At 34.7% G+C, this 19198-nt stretch overlaps 2 protein-coding genes across 3 annotated transcripts; both read right to left on the reverse strand.

The window, feature by feature from the left end:
• Nucleotides 1-1894: 1894 nt before the first annotated feature.
• On the reverse strand, nt 1895-13431 carry LOC132620326 (probable LRR receptor-like serine/threonine-protein kinase At3g47570). 2 transcript variants are annotated; one of them, XM_060334991.1, is made up of 3 exons: nt 13307-13431; nt 2998-4979; nt 1895-2902 (listed from the first exon to the last, which is right to left on the reverse strand). In XM_060334991.1, the coding sequence occupies exons 2-3, from the start codon at nt 3659-3661 to the stop codon at nt 2565-2567; spliced, it is 1002 nt and encodes a 333-aa protein (XP_060190974.1). In that variant the 5' UTR covers nt 3662-4979; nt 13307-13431; the 3' UTR covers nt 1895-2564. Both variants share the same exon structure in this region; 1 of them encodes a protein (XP_060190974.1).
• LOC132620239 (probable inactive leucine-rich repeat receptor kinase XIAO) lies at nt 9899-18988 on the reverse strand. The gene is made up of 4 exons (XM_060334920.1): nt 18277-18988; nt 18102-18199; nt 10033-10148; nt 9899-9950 (listed from the first exon to the last, which is right to left on the reverse strand). Exons 1-4 carry the CDS (start codon nt 18986-18988, stop codon nt 9899-9901), a joined length of 978 nt encoding a protein of 325 aa, XP_060190903.1.
• Nucleotides 18989-19198: the final 210 nt, after the last annotated feature.

Consider the following 19198-nt stretch of genomic DNA (forward strand, 5'->3'; position numbering starts at 1 on the left):
TGCTACGAATTCGCATGGTGTTTAATATGGGGCCCACAATTTTTTTTAATATTAATTGTTGTTTAATATATATGGGGCCCACAATTTTTTTTTATGGGCCGGTTTAATTTGGGGCCAAATTTTTATTTATTTTTATGAGGAGGGTCCACAACGGACGACGAAAGTGCCCTAAACTCCCTCTTCTTAATAGTAGAAATTATCGTTTTAGTTTAAAATAATTTTCACTTTAAGAATTGATGGCTAAAGTTGATAATTATTTGATCTACACCCTTAACATTAAAGAAGTATACATAATATTAAGAGAAAAAAATTAGTCTACATTTATTAAATAAGCGTAATTTAGTAAATTAAATCTTGTATTTCTTATTTTCTTAATTGGTGTAAAAAGAACTACAATGACTGTTAAAATGAGACGGTGAAAGTATCTGCTAAAAAGAGTACATACACTAGCTAAATTTGTCCAATGTGCTAAAACGTAATTTTTTGCTAATGGGATTTTTTTTCCGTCATGCTTTCTCTTGAGTCGGGGTCTTCTGGGAACAGTCTCTTTACCTCCCAAGATAGGGTAAGGTCTGTGTACACTCTACCCTCCCAAAATCTCACTTTGTAGAATTACATTGGATATGCTGTTATTGTTGTTGGGATATTAATTTGATGCTTTAGGAACAAAACGATGCAGTTGGAAAGGAAAACGTCCAAAGTGAAAAACAGTCAAGGTAGTGTGCTTCATCGCGAGCATGGTCTAGGTGAGGAAAATACTCCTCGCTTCGCAAAAGCCATGTTGGAGACAAAAATCCGAGTAAGGAAAAGTATATAGCTTGAGTCGATTTGTTTACTAGGTAGAAACTGCCTGATCAGCAATTAAATATTAAGTATGATCTTGAATTGAATTTGTGAAAAAAGAATTTTTGGTTGCAATAGGATTGAATGTGGCCGGTTATTTAATCTAGGCAATTACGGAATAGATTTGTGGCTATAATAGAAATCTACTAAATCTTCTTGATTAATTATCTTACCGATATTATTAATGTATCTTGTTTATTCTATAATACCATAAAAATATAGCCGTCAGATTATTCTGAAAGTTTTTCTTGCATAAAAGATTGTTCCTAATAGTTGAATTGCTAGCACTAAAGTGTGACATATGTTTCCTATTGTTTTCACCACACTTGATTTTTAGAAATATATAAAGTAAATCTATGTATAATATAAAGCTAGGCATAGACAAGGTGATATGGTACCTCTCTATGGCCTCCATTCCTTTTTTGTTTTTCTCTTTTTTTTTAGCCTTTTGTCTAGTTATAAAATGAAAAATTATAATTGTACTTTAATTATTGTGTTTAATAATGGAGGACTTTTAGAATAGATGTGTGCTGAAGAGTGGAGTGTGTGCTGAGTCTATTGTATTGGTTGTCTAGCCATTCATTACACTCTTTAACCCATACTAAATTCTGTAAATGATGCTTATATTTTCCCTTGTTGTTTCTAGTCGGTTGCAAGCACTCATTCAAGTATGAAATCTATTTAACGTTTTTGATTTCCATGTGTTCGACGTTTTGCCTCAATGAATTTCTACAAATTGCTTGTGTTTTCTACTAAGTCTCAAGTGTGCAATGTCTATTAAACTCTAAAGTGTGTGCATGATTCTGATTGTTGGTTAGAATAGAGAGTTCTTTTGTTCTATCGCAATTACATTTTTCTCTGCGGGTTTTCAAATGGCATAAAAGTGTGACACCATGTGTAGTCGATTTAAGTTAATGTAGAGGTTTATAAAGAAAAGGTTGTTATTTGCCTTTCTCGATTAAATAGGTGCTTAGTCTACTTTGAGACAACATTAAAAAAAAAACACTCAAATCTGAGATTTATTTGTTGATCGTCAGGCTACCCTCGGATTCTTCCTTTCAAATATTAATGAGGTGGGCGGGAAGGGTAGAGCCCAACTTATTATATACACACTATATGTCTTTCAACGATTCAATTATGAACTACTCCTAAATGTTGTGTTTTCTAGAGAAGTTCTTTTTTTTTTTTTTTTTTTTTAAGTGTATTGGATAAACCAATTAGTTAATGTTAAATTTTTGCCACTGATAATGAATTTGCCTAGAACCCATTTGAACTCATTGTGAATTAGTTCCCACAAAGCGCTCGACGTTTGGTATTAGATTTATTTGCTGATGGAACTCGCTAAGTATAAAACAAACAAACAAAAATGTTACTCCAAATTGCCTACTAAATTTCCAGTGAAATCGATAAATATCAGATGCCCCATCTCTTATTAACTGTTCATATCCTCACAAAAATGTTTAGAGGTGCTAAAACATAATGGAAGAAGTTGCACAACACTGAACACATCCAAAAAGCAGGAAATAGAAAGAATTATTTTTCCTCTATTGATTGTGATCTACCAATTTAGAACATTGATTTTAAGAGGAATTAATAAGATTTATTGTAATTAGGATTTCAAAAGTGCTAAAATAAAAATACATTCTTCACATCGATACAATATTTTAGCAAGCATTTGCAACAAAACAAGTACTTGGGAACAAGAGTTTTGAAGAACATGTTCAACATGCGAGAAGTTGAATCCTGGTCTTTTGTAGCATCCCTATGACATCTTTCATGTTTGTCCTTCTTGCCGGAGATTCAACACAACAATCTAATGCCACTTTCATGATCGATGCCACACAATCTAACTTCAAGTAACTATCATTTGGTGTTACCAAGTTAGCATCTACAACATCCATTACTGCCTCTGGAAGTGAATTACTCACCCATTGCTTCAAGCTAAGATCTCCCTCGAACATTTCATCATTAGGCTTCCTCCTTGTAAACGTCTCCATCAACATGGTCCCGTAACTATAGACATCACATTTTGCTGACACCAATCCATCTAGTCCATATTCTATAGCCAAACAATTACTTCAAAGATATAACATAATTTCTTGGAGGAAAAGATAACTGAAAAAACGGTGTTCAAAGAAAAACTAAGAGACGTACCCGGTGCAATATAACCAAATGTTGCTAAGGTTTTAGTGTATAAATTACTCACATCTTCACCAAGCACTTTTGAAATACTAAAGTCGCTTAGGTGGGCAACCATATCCTCATCGAGCAAGACATTACTAGGCTTCAGATCACAGTGAATCACGGGCAGTGAGCACCCATGGTGGAGATATTCCAACGCACATGCCACATCTATCATTATGCTTAGTCTCTGCAAGATGTCTAAGAAATAGTTGTGTGTATACAAACACGTCTCAAGACTCCCATTAGGCATATGCTCGAGCACCAAAGCCTTAAAATCAAGGTTGGAACAACTAGTGATGACTTTTACTAGATTCCTATGGCGAATGCTACGCAAAATTTCACATTCTGTATCAAAATGCTTGAATGACACTTCCAATTGCAGATTGAACACTTTAACTGCAATAGTAGTCCCACTTCTGAGAATTCCTTTGTAGACAGAGCCAAAACTCCCGAAACCAATCAGATTACTCTCGCTAAACGCATCAGTTGCTTCGAGCAATTCATAGTATGAAATTCTTCCTCTTGTTGCGGTAGACAATGAATCAACTTGCTGAGGTGCTCTTTTACTTCCTCTATACCTTATCCACACGAGCACAAGGGAAGTAGGAACAAATACAAGTGCAATTCCCATCATAAGAAATAGAACTAGCAATTTTTTCCCATTTGATCTATGCTTTGATGAAGTGGGTCATGGTGGGACATTAAATCTCGAAGAACCACACAATGCTTCATTGTAGATGAAAAACTGACTTGAAAGGTTCTTGAAAGGACCTCCCGAGGGTATTTCACCATACAATTTGTTGATAGAAACATTGAAATACTTGAGATTTTGAAGTTTCTCCAGGGATTTGGGAATGATTCCCGTTATATTGTTATGAGAAACGTCTAAAAATTCCAAACCTATCATGTTGCTCATTGAGTCAGGTATGGATCCTTGCAACTTGTTGTGTCTCAAAGAAAGTTTCTGCAAATTTTGTAATCCTCCAATTTCTCTAGGAATTCCATTTGAGAATTGATTCATTGACAGATCCATTTGTATCGCAACCTTTAGATTTCCAATTTCTGCAGGTAAAGAGCCACCCATGTTGTTTGACGATAAGTCAAGAACCACAAGATCTTTAAGATTCCCTATGCTTGTTGGTATATTGGAATTCAATTTATTGGAACGCAGATGTATCTCTCTAAGCGAAGTAACGTTCCCTAAACAATTTGGAAGAGATCCTGAAAGTTGATTTTGACCAAAGTAAATGTTACCCAATCTCTGCAATTTACATACACTATCTCCAATAAATCCTGTTAGAGCGTTTTCACTCAAGTCCAAGACCTGAAGGTTTGTCAAGTTGCTAATTGATGTGGGAATCGATCCAACCAAGTTGTTTTCAAAAATATCAAGGGATAATAAGCTACTTAAGTTCCCAACTTCATTTGGAATTTGGCCATTGATTTTGCAACTTCCGGCATAAAATTTTAGAAGAGATGTGGAGAATTTTCCTATAGAGACTGGAAGCACACCATCTAGAGGGTTGAACTCTAGAGAAAGAGTTGTTATTTTTCTGCAATTGGTTAAGGAGGTCAAGAAACTAAATGATGAGTCACTGGTTAAATTATTTTCCCCCAAGTTTAAGAACTGTAGATGAGTAAGATATCCAAGGGAGTTAGGAATTAAACCAGTGAGTTTGTTGTATGAGAGATCTAATGAGGTAAGTTTTGAACAATTGGAGATTGAATGAGGTATAGACCCAACTAGATTGTTGTCTCCAAGATAAACTTTTCTCAGCCTTGATATGTTGAAGATTTCCATTGCAAGTGAACCACTAAAGCTATTAAACCCAAGATCAAGGATCCTTAACTCCATGTTGAAGATCTCCATTGCAAGTGAACCACTAAAGCTATTCAACGCAGATCAAGGATGTCCAACTCCACGAGATTGCTTATCTCTTTGGGTATTTCACCTGGGAACACATGATGAATGAATGAATGAATACTAGTTAGTTCTTTTTTAGACAAATTTATACTACTAGACAATGTGTCTAGCGGTCTTTTATTATATATATATATATATATATATATATATATATATATATATATATATATATATATGTCAGGTTTTGCTAACCTACTACATAGAGTCTTGCTAACCTATTACATGAATGTAGTATGTTAGCAATGTATCCATTTTTTAATTCTCCAAAATACTCTACTATTTATTGCCAGCACATTAAATATAAAGTCCTTTTGTCTTCCCACAAAATTCCCCAATTTCTTCTCTACAATTTCAATATTTCTTCTCTACAATTTCAATTTGACAAAAAATTGTTCTCAACTTGAGAATTAGGCAAACCCACTTCAGTTCATCTCGTTTTCATTTTTCCATCTCTACCTAAGGTTAGATTGTTGGCAGGAAAAGTTACTATTCCACATAATTTGATTGAAATATATAATATGATTTGTTCTGGTTGTGACAGCTGAAAAAAAATTTTAGCAGGTTGTGACAGCTGAAAAAAAAATTTAGCAGCTTTTACTGGTTTGGAGGCTGTCCGGAAATTCGATATGCTCAAAACAACTCCAAAAATTCTGAAACTTTGCGGATTAGTCAAAAACCATAAACTAAAACTATTCTAAAAAATAAAATTTCCAAAACGATTAAAAACTTTTAAAACGATGGGTTACCTCCCACCAAGCGCTTGATTTAACGTCGCGGCACGACGGTTACCTTTACCACTTTTCCTTCCATTTGGAAGATATGAATTTGCGCCCCAACTTTGAATCAAGGTCATGATGACGCTCATGGGGCGGTGGTAGAAAAACAAGGAGGCCAACTCTCGGGTGTCGCATTTTGCACTTCTTGGCCCTTAAGTGAGGCATGCCATTTTGTCTTCTTGGCATAGCAAACTTCAAAATGAAAACGCTTTCTTCTTCATTTCCACAATTCTCCATACGCTCGGTTAGTTCAACTTCCATATCATCAACCAAGCACAATGTTGAAAAATGGTTGGAATGTAGTCTAAGGCGCTCCATTTTCAAATTCACTTCATTTTTGACATCCTCACCCAAAAATGAACTAGAGTCTTCAAAAACCATTGCATGAACTTTTTTATGCAACTCTAGTATCATTTCTTCAATCTCGGCATCTTGCATTATATTTGGATTGGTCGGCTGGCAATTCATCATTAGCTCTTGAAAATCAATGTTGACCACTTTTTCATTGGAAACTAACTTAAAACTACTATCCATGACTATTTGATGTTGAGTATTGCATACCTCAACTTTTGCATTCAATTCGGCTTTCAAGTCACGGATAGCAATTTCAAGTTCCTTCAACTCTTGCCTTTGCTCAACATGGATTTTTACAAATTCTTCCACCATCCTCGAAATGTCTTCTCGATGATCCCCATAGACTCTAAGTTGTTGAGCTTGAGACATAAGCCAATCTTGGCTCACTATTTCCACTTTGTCAAGGCTTTCTTCAAGTTGAGAGTCATTCAAAGCTTGTAGAAATTCACTCTTGGAGACATTCATGTTTTGGTCACTTTCTTGCCTACTTTCAACACCCTCAAGTTGTTGAGAATTATAAGTATGAACCAATGATTTCATTTGATCCTCCAAGATGTGAATAGCTTTGTCATTGCAATTAATTGCTTGCCTCAAGTCATCAAGTGGTTGCCTCAAGTCTTTAACCGCTAAGTCCTGTTTTTCAACTTTTTCAAGAATGGTCTCTAACATGAGCATTATCCTCTCATTTTGAGCATTTGAAGCTTCTTCCATTTCCATATCCCTACTATCATCAAAATCAAAACTAGAATAGTCATAGTGGGGGTTCGGGGAAGGGAAGGACAAATAATCACAATTATCCCAATGACCATTTTGACCACCACATCTATCACATATACTCCACTCATAGGTTTGGGATTGTGCGCACAACCCGCCCCCGGAAGAATTCAAACAATTTTGCCATGAGTGTGGTCCTCCGCAATAAAGACAAGGGTCATCAAAGTATGCATAACTACCATCCGACCAATTATCATTATATGATGCCATTTTTTTTTTTTAAACTGAACAGTTTTGCAGAAGCAAAAACTGGACAATTTTTTTTTTTTTTTTTTTTTTAGAACTAGACAGTTTCTGCAAAAATAAAAAACTGGACAGTTTTTCAGAACTGGACAGTTTTGCAATTCTGCAAAATTGGTCAGTTTTTCAGAACTGGACAGTTTTGCAATCAAGCAAAGAAAACAACTACACTAATATTTACGAATTTTGACCAAAGCAAGCAAGCTGAAATCTCAAACTAACCTAAATACGCCAAATTGTTCCCCGACAACGGCGTCATTTTTGATAACGTCCAAATACACTCCTCAAAGAGAAAGTGTACACGGTCGTATGCAATATATTTACCCAACTATGAGTCGGGGTCGATCCCACAGGGAACAATATGCTAGGCGATTAAGAAAGTAAGGAACTTTCACCAACTAAGCTAAAGCCAAACGATGGATAATATTTTGGGTTTTTGAGAAAATTATGACTAATGCGGAAATGTAAAATTACCTAGAAAGCGAGTAAAATGATCAATGGCCACAAGCATGGATAATAGGAGATTACACTCAAGTAACGATCCAATGTATTTCACGATTTTACAACTAAGAACGGGTTTATGTCAATAGATAATGATTTCTAAAATCTCATTGAAAGTCTTCCAACCAAATCAATGAATTTCACTCTAAGCTTTTCCAAGCCTTAGAGTGTGATATTAGGCACAATCAATTTAACCTCAAGTAACTATCCTCTTCCGAGCTCAAGTTATTAGATGAGTTTAATGACCCAAATTCTTGTTAATTAATCTTTCCCAACCTAGATTTCCTTTCCCAAGCTCAATCTAAGTAAATGGGTGAGTCCTAGGGTTAGCTAATCCCTTTGGAAACATTCAAGAACGAGATTAATTAAATCAACAAAGACCCACTTCAATAGCAATAAGAATCATTCAATACATAAGCAAAACAAGAGTTTCAATCCAAACTTTAATCAAGAATATTTTCATAAACAAGATTCAAGTCTAGAAATGAAATACTACACACTAAAATATTCAATACAAAACAAGGAATTGAAGAAAGGTTTAAGAATTATCTCATTAAAGTGCTCCAATCTTCTCCTCCAATGGTGTAGGTGAAAACCCTAGCCTCCAAAACTTGCAAAATGACCAAAGATAGAAAATGTTTTGCCCTAGCCTCTCTTTTGTAGCTCCCCCCAATTTTTCCAAGTTCAAAAAATGTCAAAATCTGCCCCCATATTTCTGTTTTTGCAATTCTGCCCGTTTTTGCAAAACTGTCCACTTTTGACAGTTTTGCAAATCTGTCCCGTTTTTGCAAAACTGTCCACTTTTGACAGTTTTGCAAAAAAGTCCAGTTTGACCTCTTTTTGACTTTCTTTTCACTTGGTTTCTTCCGATCACTCATTTCAGCTACTTGGCTTGTTTTGCTCTATTTTGTTCCATTTTGGTCCATTTTGATCCATTTTGCTCTTTTATGCTCTCCGGGCATCTTTTCCTACAAAACAACATAAAAACACAAAAAGTAACAACAAAAGTGCTTAAGGAGTCACAAAAGCTTAAGGAATTAGCGTCGAATATCGCGTAATTTCACGACTGATCAAATATATGCATGAATTTAGAACTATAAAAATACAATAAAGTGTTGTCCAGATAGTAGTTATTCTAAAAGTGGGAACCAAAAAAATTTAAAGTTAATTTACCAAAATGTCCATCAAATGTTGAACGACTTTTTTACCTTTCGAGCCAACATTATTTCAAAAAATTATTTGTAAAAAGATGTAAATGCACATTTTACAATTATAACAAAAAGAAAAAGTTTGATACAAATAAGAAAAAACGTAAAATGGGAATTAGAAGTTAATATTCAACACGTTTGATTTATCCCTCATTTAATAACTTAGTTATCTTTTCTTTCACCGTCGGGGTTAATAGAGACTAGTAGTATTTTTGCAGTGTCTCTTCCTCTTCTCCTAACTAATATTCACAAAATTTTAATTATATTATATATTTAGTTGTAGAGCTTTAATTTCATCAGCCATCTTCTTATCATATCTTGAAGACTAAAAGACAATTGGTAAGTCTTGAATGTTAGTAACTGCTATTGTTCTCATAGTATTAATTGCCTTCAAAAAATTGCCGATACCGCAGTTGGCAATGAAACCAAATAGATACTCCCTCTATTTAAAAATAAATGGTGTTTTAGGCTTTTTAATTTGTTTTGAAATTTAAGTAGAATGGAAATGATGAGAACTTTCAAATGTTTGATTTTTTTTAAATCTAATATATAAATTAAGAAAAATACTTTGATTTTATTTTCAGGTATATTTTTGTACTTTAATATTTTAAAAGTCTTTCGAAGTATCAGATTGATGTTACAAAAATAAAGAAGCAAAAGTAGAAAAAAATTAAAAGATATCTACAAATTAACATCTTAATGCTAGTAAGCCCGGGCCAAATGACACTAGTATGCATATAGAAAGAGAATTGGGAAAATGAAGTTGTGATGACTGGCGGGTGGCTCAGTTGGTTGAGCATGGAGGTTTCATAATTGAGGGAAACCTCCTGCCTACGACAGCAGAGGATTTGCTTTCTGGGTCGAGCTCGTCGCACGGGGGTTGCTTAGTGCGGGTTATCTCTCTAGTGTGATTTGTGACAAAGGCCCGCTGACGTAGCATGCCTCAATTATCAGTAAACCTATTTATCAATTTTGTCAGTTTTTTGGGCTTTACCCTGTATTTTTAACACGATAAACTCAATTATTATATCTAATAAAAAAAGAGAGTTAATGTTCAGTTACAACTCCATCTTAATATTGAATCGCAGCGTTTTCTAAAATTCCCCACAACCCGTTTCCATCAAAATTATCACCGATTCAGTATCCCTGAAATCAGAGAATAAACCAACAACCAGCAATCAACAAAGGAAACACATTCAACACAACACCCGTATGAAACATAAACTACAATTCCAGTTCATTCAAGGCAGAGAAGAAACAATTTTTCCGACCATGGGATTCCACTGTGACTTTATCCTCCTGTTCATTCTTCTTTCTTTCTACTTGGCTTTCACATTGTTTTTCCTAATAGTGGAATTTATGACTTATATTCAGAAGAAATAACGAAAAAAGATTGTCTCTACAATTTGAACTTAGCAAATGTATCTCCATATCTTATATTATTGGTTTTCCTTGATTTAGGTCGGTTAGTAGGAATAATGTTTGGAACTTTTGGTTATGTTGTCATCAATTTTGTGCGCCTTGATTAATCTTGAATGTGTTCACTTAAGGACTTTTTCATCTAATGTTTTATGCGTAGATAGTGACACAAACTTTTTTTTTTGTTTTGCCATTTTTGTATGTGTTTGCCCGATAATTTAGCGTCGTAACTTCAAAGTATTATTCAGGTTCCGTTAATAGCGTCTGTAGGGGAAAGTTGAACATTCGAACTTCTATTAGCTGACTTCTTCAACAATAACAGAGAAGAAATTTATCATGGTTGAGAAATATCCGCAGGTACAAATTCTTCTTATTTTCGCGGTGTTTTATTTCATGTATTTTTGTATTTAATCTTTCTTTTTCCCTTTTTTCACATCGGGTTTTGATTGAGTATGAGTCCAATCATGAGAACTCTGGTGAAACTTTTTCCTCTGTCTTTCTCTTTTTTTTTTTTTTTAAAAAAAAAAAACACTTTTCATCTGGCTTTCACAATATTTGCCTTAAGAGTGAAAGTAGGCTTAGGCAGAGTAATTTGAGTACAGAAAGATCAAAATGGTAATTAACTGCTCATGTGCTCAACATATTTTGATGTTGCTTGATTTCTGTCATTATATTTTTTTTTTATAGTTTATCAAGAGTCCATCATTAGCAATTTCAAAAGTTTTAGTTCTTTGGGTGTTGCGCCTTAATGGTTGGCTGAAATAGTGCACTATTATTTTCTTGGAAGCAGTTGTTTTTTATTTAGATTTCCTCTGACCTGTGAAACAAAACGCAAAAATGAAACTTTGATATATTGTTGTCCGCGTATACTTTGGTTTATTTACTCTGTGCGATCATTGAAAAGAAGAAATAACGCCAGTTAAGACCTATTTTTCTCTTTCCCTGTCCTCTTTCACGGTAAAAAATCAAATAGTAACCAATTGTAGAAAAGTTTGGTGAAGAAAGATAAAAAGAAGAAAGAGATGAAGTGGGGAGGGAGGAGAGATGGGGTTTAGGAGTCTTATTTATATGTTTCCTCATTTTTTTTTTTTCAAATTTCCTCCTATTCTTTTTTACTTTGTTATTCTTCCTCCCTCCCTTAGATTGACTTTTCCATTCTTCCTACATTTACTCTTATTGGTTTGTTAGGCTCTTGGCCATTCCGACAACAAGAAGGAAGATAGTCTGTCAGTTCTTAGTTTCCCATATTTGTACAACTTTTCTAATGTGAATATTTAGGCTAAAATTCTGTTGGACTACAATGTTGATGTACAACGACTGAAATAGCTTTGGGATACATGGATTAGTGTAAATCTGTAATGTTCCTGTAAGTTTATATATTGAATACCTTTTCATTTAAGTATGAGAATAGTTCTTATCTAGATAAGTAACTTCAATAAAAGTTTTTAACATCCTCTCTCAAAAAAAAAAAAAAAAAAAAAAAAAAGGGAGTTTTTAACATGTTCATCAGAAGTGCCGAAGTGATTACTCTTGAGTCTTGAAATACATTTGATCTCCTTCAGCCTGTACATTATCCAGAGCTTTTATTTCTTATTTTGTTTGTTCCATTTTTTCTCTTCAATTTCATAGAAACTCATACAAAACAGGGACATACTGTTTCTATGGAAAAATGGTGAACAAGTGACATATTCATTGAAGACTGAAGTTATTTTGTGTCAACCTTCAATTTGGAGTCATAACTATCCAAAAAATCAATAGCAATGCCACAATAAGGAAAAGTATAAGAAAGAATATGCAACTGCAAAAAGCCATTAAAGAAGTCATTTTTTATAGGGGTGTTGGTTTTTTGTTTTAAGAAAATAGAAGGGAAACTCCAAAATTTGAGAAAATAGATAAATCTATTGCATCTAAGGGCGGGCAGAAGTCAGCAAGCGAGAGTGCTTTATCATGTGTGAGAAAGATTGAAGGTACAAATTTTCATGTTTTGTTGATTCTTGACTTCATGTATTGGTATTAAATTCCTTTTTGTTCCACTTTTTCCATAGCAGCCCTTATATTTGGTTACCCGATTTTTAAGCGTCATTCATCGAAGCCGGAGCAACAATCTACCAGGTCACAGAGATTTTGGTGAAACTTTTTCCTCTTCTCCTTTTTCTCCCTTCCCATTTTACTTTCACATTGTTTCTTGAGAATAGAATTGATGCTTAGAAAGAAAGTGTGAAAAGAAAACAGGAATAGCATTTGCAATTCGTCTTTGCAGCATTTACATGCTACTATAGCTATTCTGAAGTACGCTTAGTAATATTCAAAATGACATATTTTTCCAGTTTCCATTGCATTTACTTGCTCAAACTCTATGTTGGAATTTTATTTATATGATCGTCGCACAAAGGAACAAGCAAAGTAGTATACTAGCAGTCATGAACTGTAAATTCAAGAACTGTTATCCTTATTTACATAATTGAGAATCATTAAGTAGCTTTTTTAGGAAAGAGGTAAAATTGCATTAGGGATAAGTTGGTAAAAACACTCCTACTTTTCTAGAAATGAGCAATTTCTTAAGGGTGTGCATAAGCCAAAAACACCACTTATTATGAAACGGAAACGGAAGGACTATTAACGAGAATAAGTAGCCTCTATTGATCTATGCACGCTCATGTCTCTCTAGCTAGAAGACCCAACTCTTAAAGGAACTTTGAATTACTATAGAAGTTGGTCTTTTGCTTAGCTATCACTCTCAAAGCAGTAAGAAAAAATTAAAATCCGCATATGTTTCTTCTCAGGAATTTTTTCCCTTTTAGATGCTTGTGTGTTGGGTATGGACGTGAAATATTCCAGAGAAAACATTTATTGCTACTTGATAAAATCATTTGTCAATAGTCACTTTTAGTTGTTGAAATGTAATCATTTGTCAATAGTCACTTTAAGTTGCTGAAATGTATTCTTCAATGCAAATATTTTAATATGGTATTAGTGTGCAACACACGTTTGTCGAAACTAGTAAAATATAAACAAGGGGGACTAGGCCTTACCTTATCAATTTAGTATAAGTTGTATTATTTGCTATCACTCTGAATACGTACCGGTAAACGTATTTTCACCAAGATCGAGTTCCTGCATCTTGGTTAAGTTGCCAATCTCCCGTGGTAAGGGTCCCTTGAGATTGTTCCCCCATAGATTAAGAAATTGTAGCGAGGAGATATTGTGTGTCATACCCCATTTTAACCGAAGATTAAAGTAGAGTACAACATATTGGTGATTCCTGTTTATGTTTATTTTAAGGAGTCGCCACCTAATTATTTATGGTGAATTAGGACACCTAAAGTTTATCAAAGTTATTTTAAAGTTAATTCTATTTTAAAAGTCTGCGAAACTTAGGATTCTAGGTAAGGGTTCAATTAGTCTAAAGGGAAGGTATTAGGCATCCTTTAAGACCCATTAACAATGGTTAACCGACCGGACTTGCGAATAGTTAGGCTAAGTGTAAATATTATAGAAAAAAAAAATAGTTTTATAAGTATTGCTAAAGTTATAGATAGACATATAAGTAGGTTATTTAAAATAAGACTTGTAGCAAAATAATAATTTGTATAAAAGAGCTTAGTTGTAAATAAACTGAAGAAAACGCAAGATGGTGCAATGTTTCATAAATATTTGGAGAAAACAAATTACGCTGACTAACAAATTAAAACAATTGTTTGTAAGATTAATTTTAGTAAACGTTTAAAAGGTTTTATAGAAAGACAATTAGTTCAATATAAACTGTGCAAAGGTTGTTTTAACAAATACGTGTTTCAAATATTGGAAAGGAGCTAAAGTAAAATGGTTATCCACGAAAACTAGTTCATTTTTCTTATTTCTCAAAACAAGCTGACGTCAATGTGTAAAGTTATATGATGCTTCGGAAGCATATCTTTCTTTCTAACTAAAAAAATGCCAAATAGGCTACGAGGAACAGTTAAACTTCGTTTAATTTAAGACCTAAATTTGCTATTGAGACACCCTAATATAAATAGGCTCGGTCAGAAATGAGCAATTAAGTATTTATCACAATCACACAGCTAGATAAAATGTTAGTCACACCGAACACAAACAAGCGTTAGAGAATGAAAATAAGATGACTAAAACCACATTTGGCTCCCATAGAAGAGTAAAGTTTTCAATGGTTTGCCGTTTGGCTAACCACTCTCTTTGTTGTTTTGTTCGGATGAAGGTCGAGGGAATGAGAGCCGAATAGCAAGACGCATGCAAAGTTCAAATGCCGTATAGTCTCAAAATGAGACTGTTCGGATAATAAGTCTTTATGAAGACTCCATTGCGCTCCGAGGTGTACATGTAAAAAGAAAAGATAAAGATTAGCATAAAATTATCATATGATAAACTCAACAGATTTGACTAGAACGCGTACGAAAGAAATTAATCTTGACGATACTATGAAACAACAGCTTATAAATAGGCTAAAGCTCCAACTTAAAGCCGATTCATACCAAACAAAAGGGCTGCTGCCGTTAAACAGCAGCTGAAACATATATTTCTCACCAAGCCAGATTCCCAAAATAAGAGTGTATATCAATCATTAGTCTCAAAGTTTAGTGATTAAACTTAACTATTTCAATCGGCATTTTCGACAGAAAAGGATTAAGGGAGCATACACTACGATTCATGAGCAAGAAAGAAAAATATATATATATATATATCTTGTCACTTAATCTCAGATAAACTTTTCTGTGAACAAAGGCAACTCCATCTTAAGTAGTCATGAACAAATTAGATCTGTCAGGTCAGGACGAATAGAAATACCAACAACTAAAACTAATCCATCCATAATAAAAGAAACTGGATTCTTCGTAGAGCTTCGCCCAACCAAGAGTAGACAGTTCACGCAACAAGGACCAAACTCATTCATGGGAAAATAAAAAAATACTGAATAAACAGGAAGGACTCGAAAGAGTTAGCACTCAAAAGTTCTTTAAAATAAAAAACATAGAGATGAGGAGGATCTGCTCATCACAATACTCAAAGTTTGGAGGCATGGTTCAACTATTATAAACTAAGATGAGGCATGAATGCAAGTAAAGGTTCACAAAGCAAAATTCCTCTCGCGAGGGTCCTGTCCAATATTTCGACAGAAGTCATCTAGGCAAGCAAATAGACCAGATCAGCAGACTCCTTTAAAATCGCTATAGACTGTTTAAACCAATTCAGGATTCATGCACTTTCCCTTTTTTTTGAACAATTTCAACATTCAGAACTTAGAGAGGGATGTATGTTGGTTCACCAAACAATTTGATGATTCCTAAACACAAGACAATAACATTTAAGCGCATATGGTTACGACCAGAACTGGGCATACAGTGCAACTATATATATTTAGCCCCTGCATTTTATCACATATGACTGAACATAATTTTAACAGACACAATTGGATTAAACTTTGGACTGAACAGACTCATGGTTAATTAGTTAATCATATAAATCATATTTCAAACCAAAGAAGATCACAAACTTAACAAGATGACTCAAGATGTTAATTAGGACCCGAAACACAGATTCCATAACCAGCGGATTGTTTATCTAAGCTAATTCGTAACTTAATCAAAGATATGGAAATGACCTATTAGAATCTACAATGCTAATCTTCCAGTACATATAAGGCTAAACAACTACAATGTGATGAAGTTAAACAAAACCAGCCTTATGAAACTAAGAACATCGCAAATAACCACAAACGCCAAACACCAAACACTACCAGCAATCAAAATGTAATTGACTGAAATGTCGAGGCAGTAACTAAGGATCATTTAAAGGGGAAATTTCAGTCTGTAGCATTCTTATTAACCTAGATTGAGCTTAAATAATCATGTGTCATTGTGTTTCCTCTAAATTGCTAAGAAAAGAGCTGAAACTTAACTAATTATTCATAATAGATCCCTTTGATCCCAACTACTTGGAGTACACACTAGGACAATAATTTATGCCTGAAACTCATGTTTATACTGATATTATTCAAAAAAAACATAATGAGGACCAATATTCCACTAAACGGCAGAGGCATACTGAACTTACACCAAACATGAACTAAACCAACAACCAGCATGTCGATATAGTAAAACAGGAATTAAAACGTGCATGAATACGCCTAAACTAGCAACTAAAACAGATAATCTGACTGAAATAGGAAGAGGAGTTAACATAAATATGAATACCAGTAATTCAGTACATATGACCATTTCATCGTATCTAACCCAAGCAGATACATACATATCGGTGTATATTACTTGAACAAATAGAGTAAAAGGGAGACAGTGCCGACCTGCTTCAATCGTATACACAATATACCCAAAATATACACATTAGGGTTTGTCTATCAGGTGTATGTTGAATGTATACCTTCTGCTTGCTTTGGTATCCCCGGTATATCCTATATATATTCGACTTTTAAGTAAGTTCTAAGTCCTGTGAATTCGGTCTGAGCATCCAAACCACAGTGTACATCTTTTAAATTCATTTTTAGCGATTGTTATTCTATCCTAACAGCATCCAAACATCAAACAAATAACGCGACGACAAAGAACTTCATAACCACTAAGCATATAGCAGAATAAGCTAAAATCTTAAACAAACAGAAATTAAAGATTACGAGTGATAAATGTATCGAAATTTACCTGTTTTGCGCGCAATGAACTGGGATGTCGAAGTCGCGAATCTACGCTCGAACACGAACGAACCGAACCTCACTCGAATATATTCGAATATTTGTGTCGTGCCCGAAGTCCACCAAGACAGAAATGAATATTTGATAGTCTTAAAGTTGGAATGATAATCAAGTAAAATCTAAGGATTTATGGGAAATTTGAAAAGACCGAAACTTGTGTTTGTGATTATCCGGTCTGTTCTTGCTTGTTTTTGTTAGGTTTTTGCTCCCAAAATCCCCTCAAAACACTGAATCCTCTTCCCTTAAAACACTCCAATCAGATCCTCTAAAAATACTCAAGAAATCCCCCCCGCCCCTTCAACTGAGTAACTAGGATTATATTTATAGGGTTTCATTGGTATTGAAGAAAAGATAGGAGCGTATGAGAGAGACGAAGCGGCGGCAGACAACGTGGGGAGCAGGGGAGTGTGGAGGTGGCAGAGGCGTGGTGGAAGTGTCAGGAAGGAGGTGAACGTGATGCGTGGGGGGACAAGGGGAAGTGGAAGTGCAGAGGGAGAACGTGAGGGAGACAGGGAGATGGGTGAGCGGCGGGTGAAGAGGAAGGGGAAAGAATGGGGGAAATGAAGAAGAAGTGAGGGGTTAGGTCTAGGAGTTGAAGTGGGTCGGGTCGGGTTGATAGTTGGGCTGGACCCGGTAGTTTAGGATATGGGTTGGTCTGTTGGGTAGGGGTTAATTGGGCTGGTCCGTTTTGGGCTGGCCTATTAATTTAAATATGGGCTGATATAAATGTGGATTGGATATTAAAAATATGGGTTGCTTATTCGGGTAGGGAAATAATATTATATTTGTATTTTAAGCCATTAATTGGCTAAAAATTGTTGACCATTCTTCCTTTATTTAATTATTATTGGGCTTCTAATTTAATAACTAATACAAAAATATATTAGGTGAAGACACATAGTAATTAACATGTAGAAAAGTTAAGATTTTACGAAGTGTTGTTTTTGTAATTAAATTTAACGAATCCGAACCCAAAAAATGAAACGATGACGAACCGTTAAAGTTTGTGATAAAGTAATGCTCATAATGTTGAAAATAAAAGTAGTGATATTAATAGTAGTAGCAATAAAATATTGTGAAAAAAAAAATAAAGTATTTAGCTCGTCAGTAAATTTAGAAACCCGAGTAAATTAAATAAAAGAGGGACAAAATTGGGTGTCAACATTGTGTATGGAGATCGGGACTGAGCCGGTAATTTGGTTTCTCTCCATGCCTAACTTCACCAAATTAACAAGATTTCCGATTTCTTGTGGAATTATCCCTGCAATTCATGTGTAATAAATTTTTTGTGGAATTAATTAGATGCAATACTACTAGAATTTATAAGATAAAACATACCAGTGAAATGGTTATCTCCGAGATCCAAGCGCTGTAGATTAGGTAATCTTCCAATTTCACCATGTATTGGTCCATCAAACTCATTATCTGATAAAGATAGTATTTGAAGTTCTGAACAATTTGACAAGCTTGTAGGCATATGACCATGAAGCTTGTTAAGTGACACATAAAGCCCTTTGAGTTTTGGGAGACCATTGCATAAACCACTGGGAAGATTTCCTGATAAGCTGTTGTTTGTAAATCCAATGGATTCGATTCTAGAAATATTGAAATTTGTGAATGGTATAGAACCCGTAAGTTGATTACATTGCATGGATAACAAGTTCAAGTTGTGCAGATTGCCAATTCCTTCTGGAATGTTTCCTTGAAGTAAATTGTAAGATATTTCTAAAGTCTCCAACCTTGAGGCATTCGAGAGTGACAAAGGAATAGAGCCTATGAGCTTGTTACCCCCCAAGTTTAATTCTCTAAGGTTTATAAGACTTCCAATCACTTTTGGGATTTGACCATCTATGGAATTGAATTTCAGATTTAAAGTCTCAAGTGTGGAAATATTAGAAAATGAAGAAGGGATGGTACCAGTGAAACTATTATTTCCAAGATTTAGAACTTGAAGTTGGTGTAAAAACCCAAACAAGGAAGGAACCTCCCCGCTGAAGCTGTTGAAACTTAAACTGACGTAAGCGTGCCATTTCTTGAGGCAAATTGCCATAGAAATTGTTGCTTCCCAAGTCAAGAGAAACAAGAAATGAGAGGTTACCAAAATTATGGGGAATTGTTCCTGTAAGAGCCATGTTGGAAAGATTCAAGGACTTCACTCTCTGGTGGCGAGAGCCACAAGTGACTCCAACCCAATGGCAAACAGAAGTAGCGGAAGACCAGCTTTCATCTAAGTAGTGAAAGGGGTCTGAACTGATTTCGG

The sequence above is a fragment of the Lycium barbarum genome, chromosome 11 (genome assembly GCF_019175385.1).
Source record: "Lycium barbarum isolate Lr01 chromosome 11, ASM1917538v2, whole genome shotgun sequence".
NCBI lineage: Eukaryota > Viridiplantae > Streptophyta > Magnoliopsida > Solanales > Solanaceae > Lycium > Lycium barbarum.

Coding starts and splice junctions, on each gene's coding strand:
- LOC132620326 (XM_060334991.1), bottom strand. CDS start 3,661: ATGATGGGAATTGCACTTGTATTTGTTCCTACTTCCCTTGTGCTCGTG. Junction 2,903..2,997: donor ATTTGGTTATATTGCACCGG/GTACGTCTCTTA, acceptor GTTTGGCTATAG/AATATGGACTAGATGGATTG.
- LOC132620239 (XM_060334920.1), bottom strand. CDS start 18,988: ATGGCAATTTGCCTCAAGAAATGGCACGCTTACGTCAGTTTAAGTTTC. Junction 10,149..18,101: donor TCCCGATCTCCATACACAAT/GTTGACACCCAA, acceptor TTCCACTATTAG/GAAAAACAATGTGAAAGCCA. Junction 9,951..10,032: donor GCCTTGAATGAACTGGAATT/GTAGTTTATGTT, acceptor CTCTGATTTCAG/GGATACTGAATCGGTGATAA.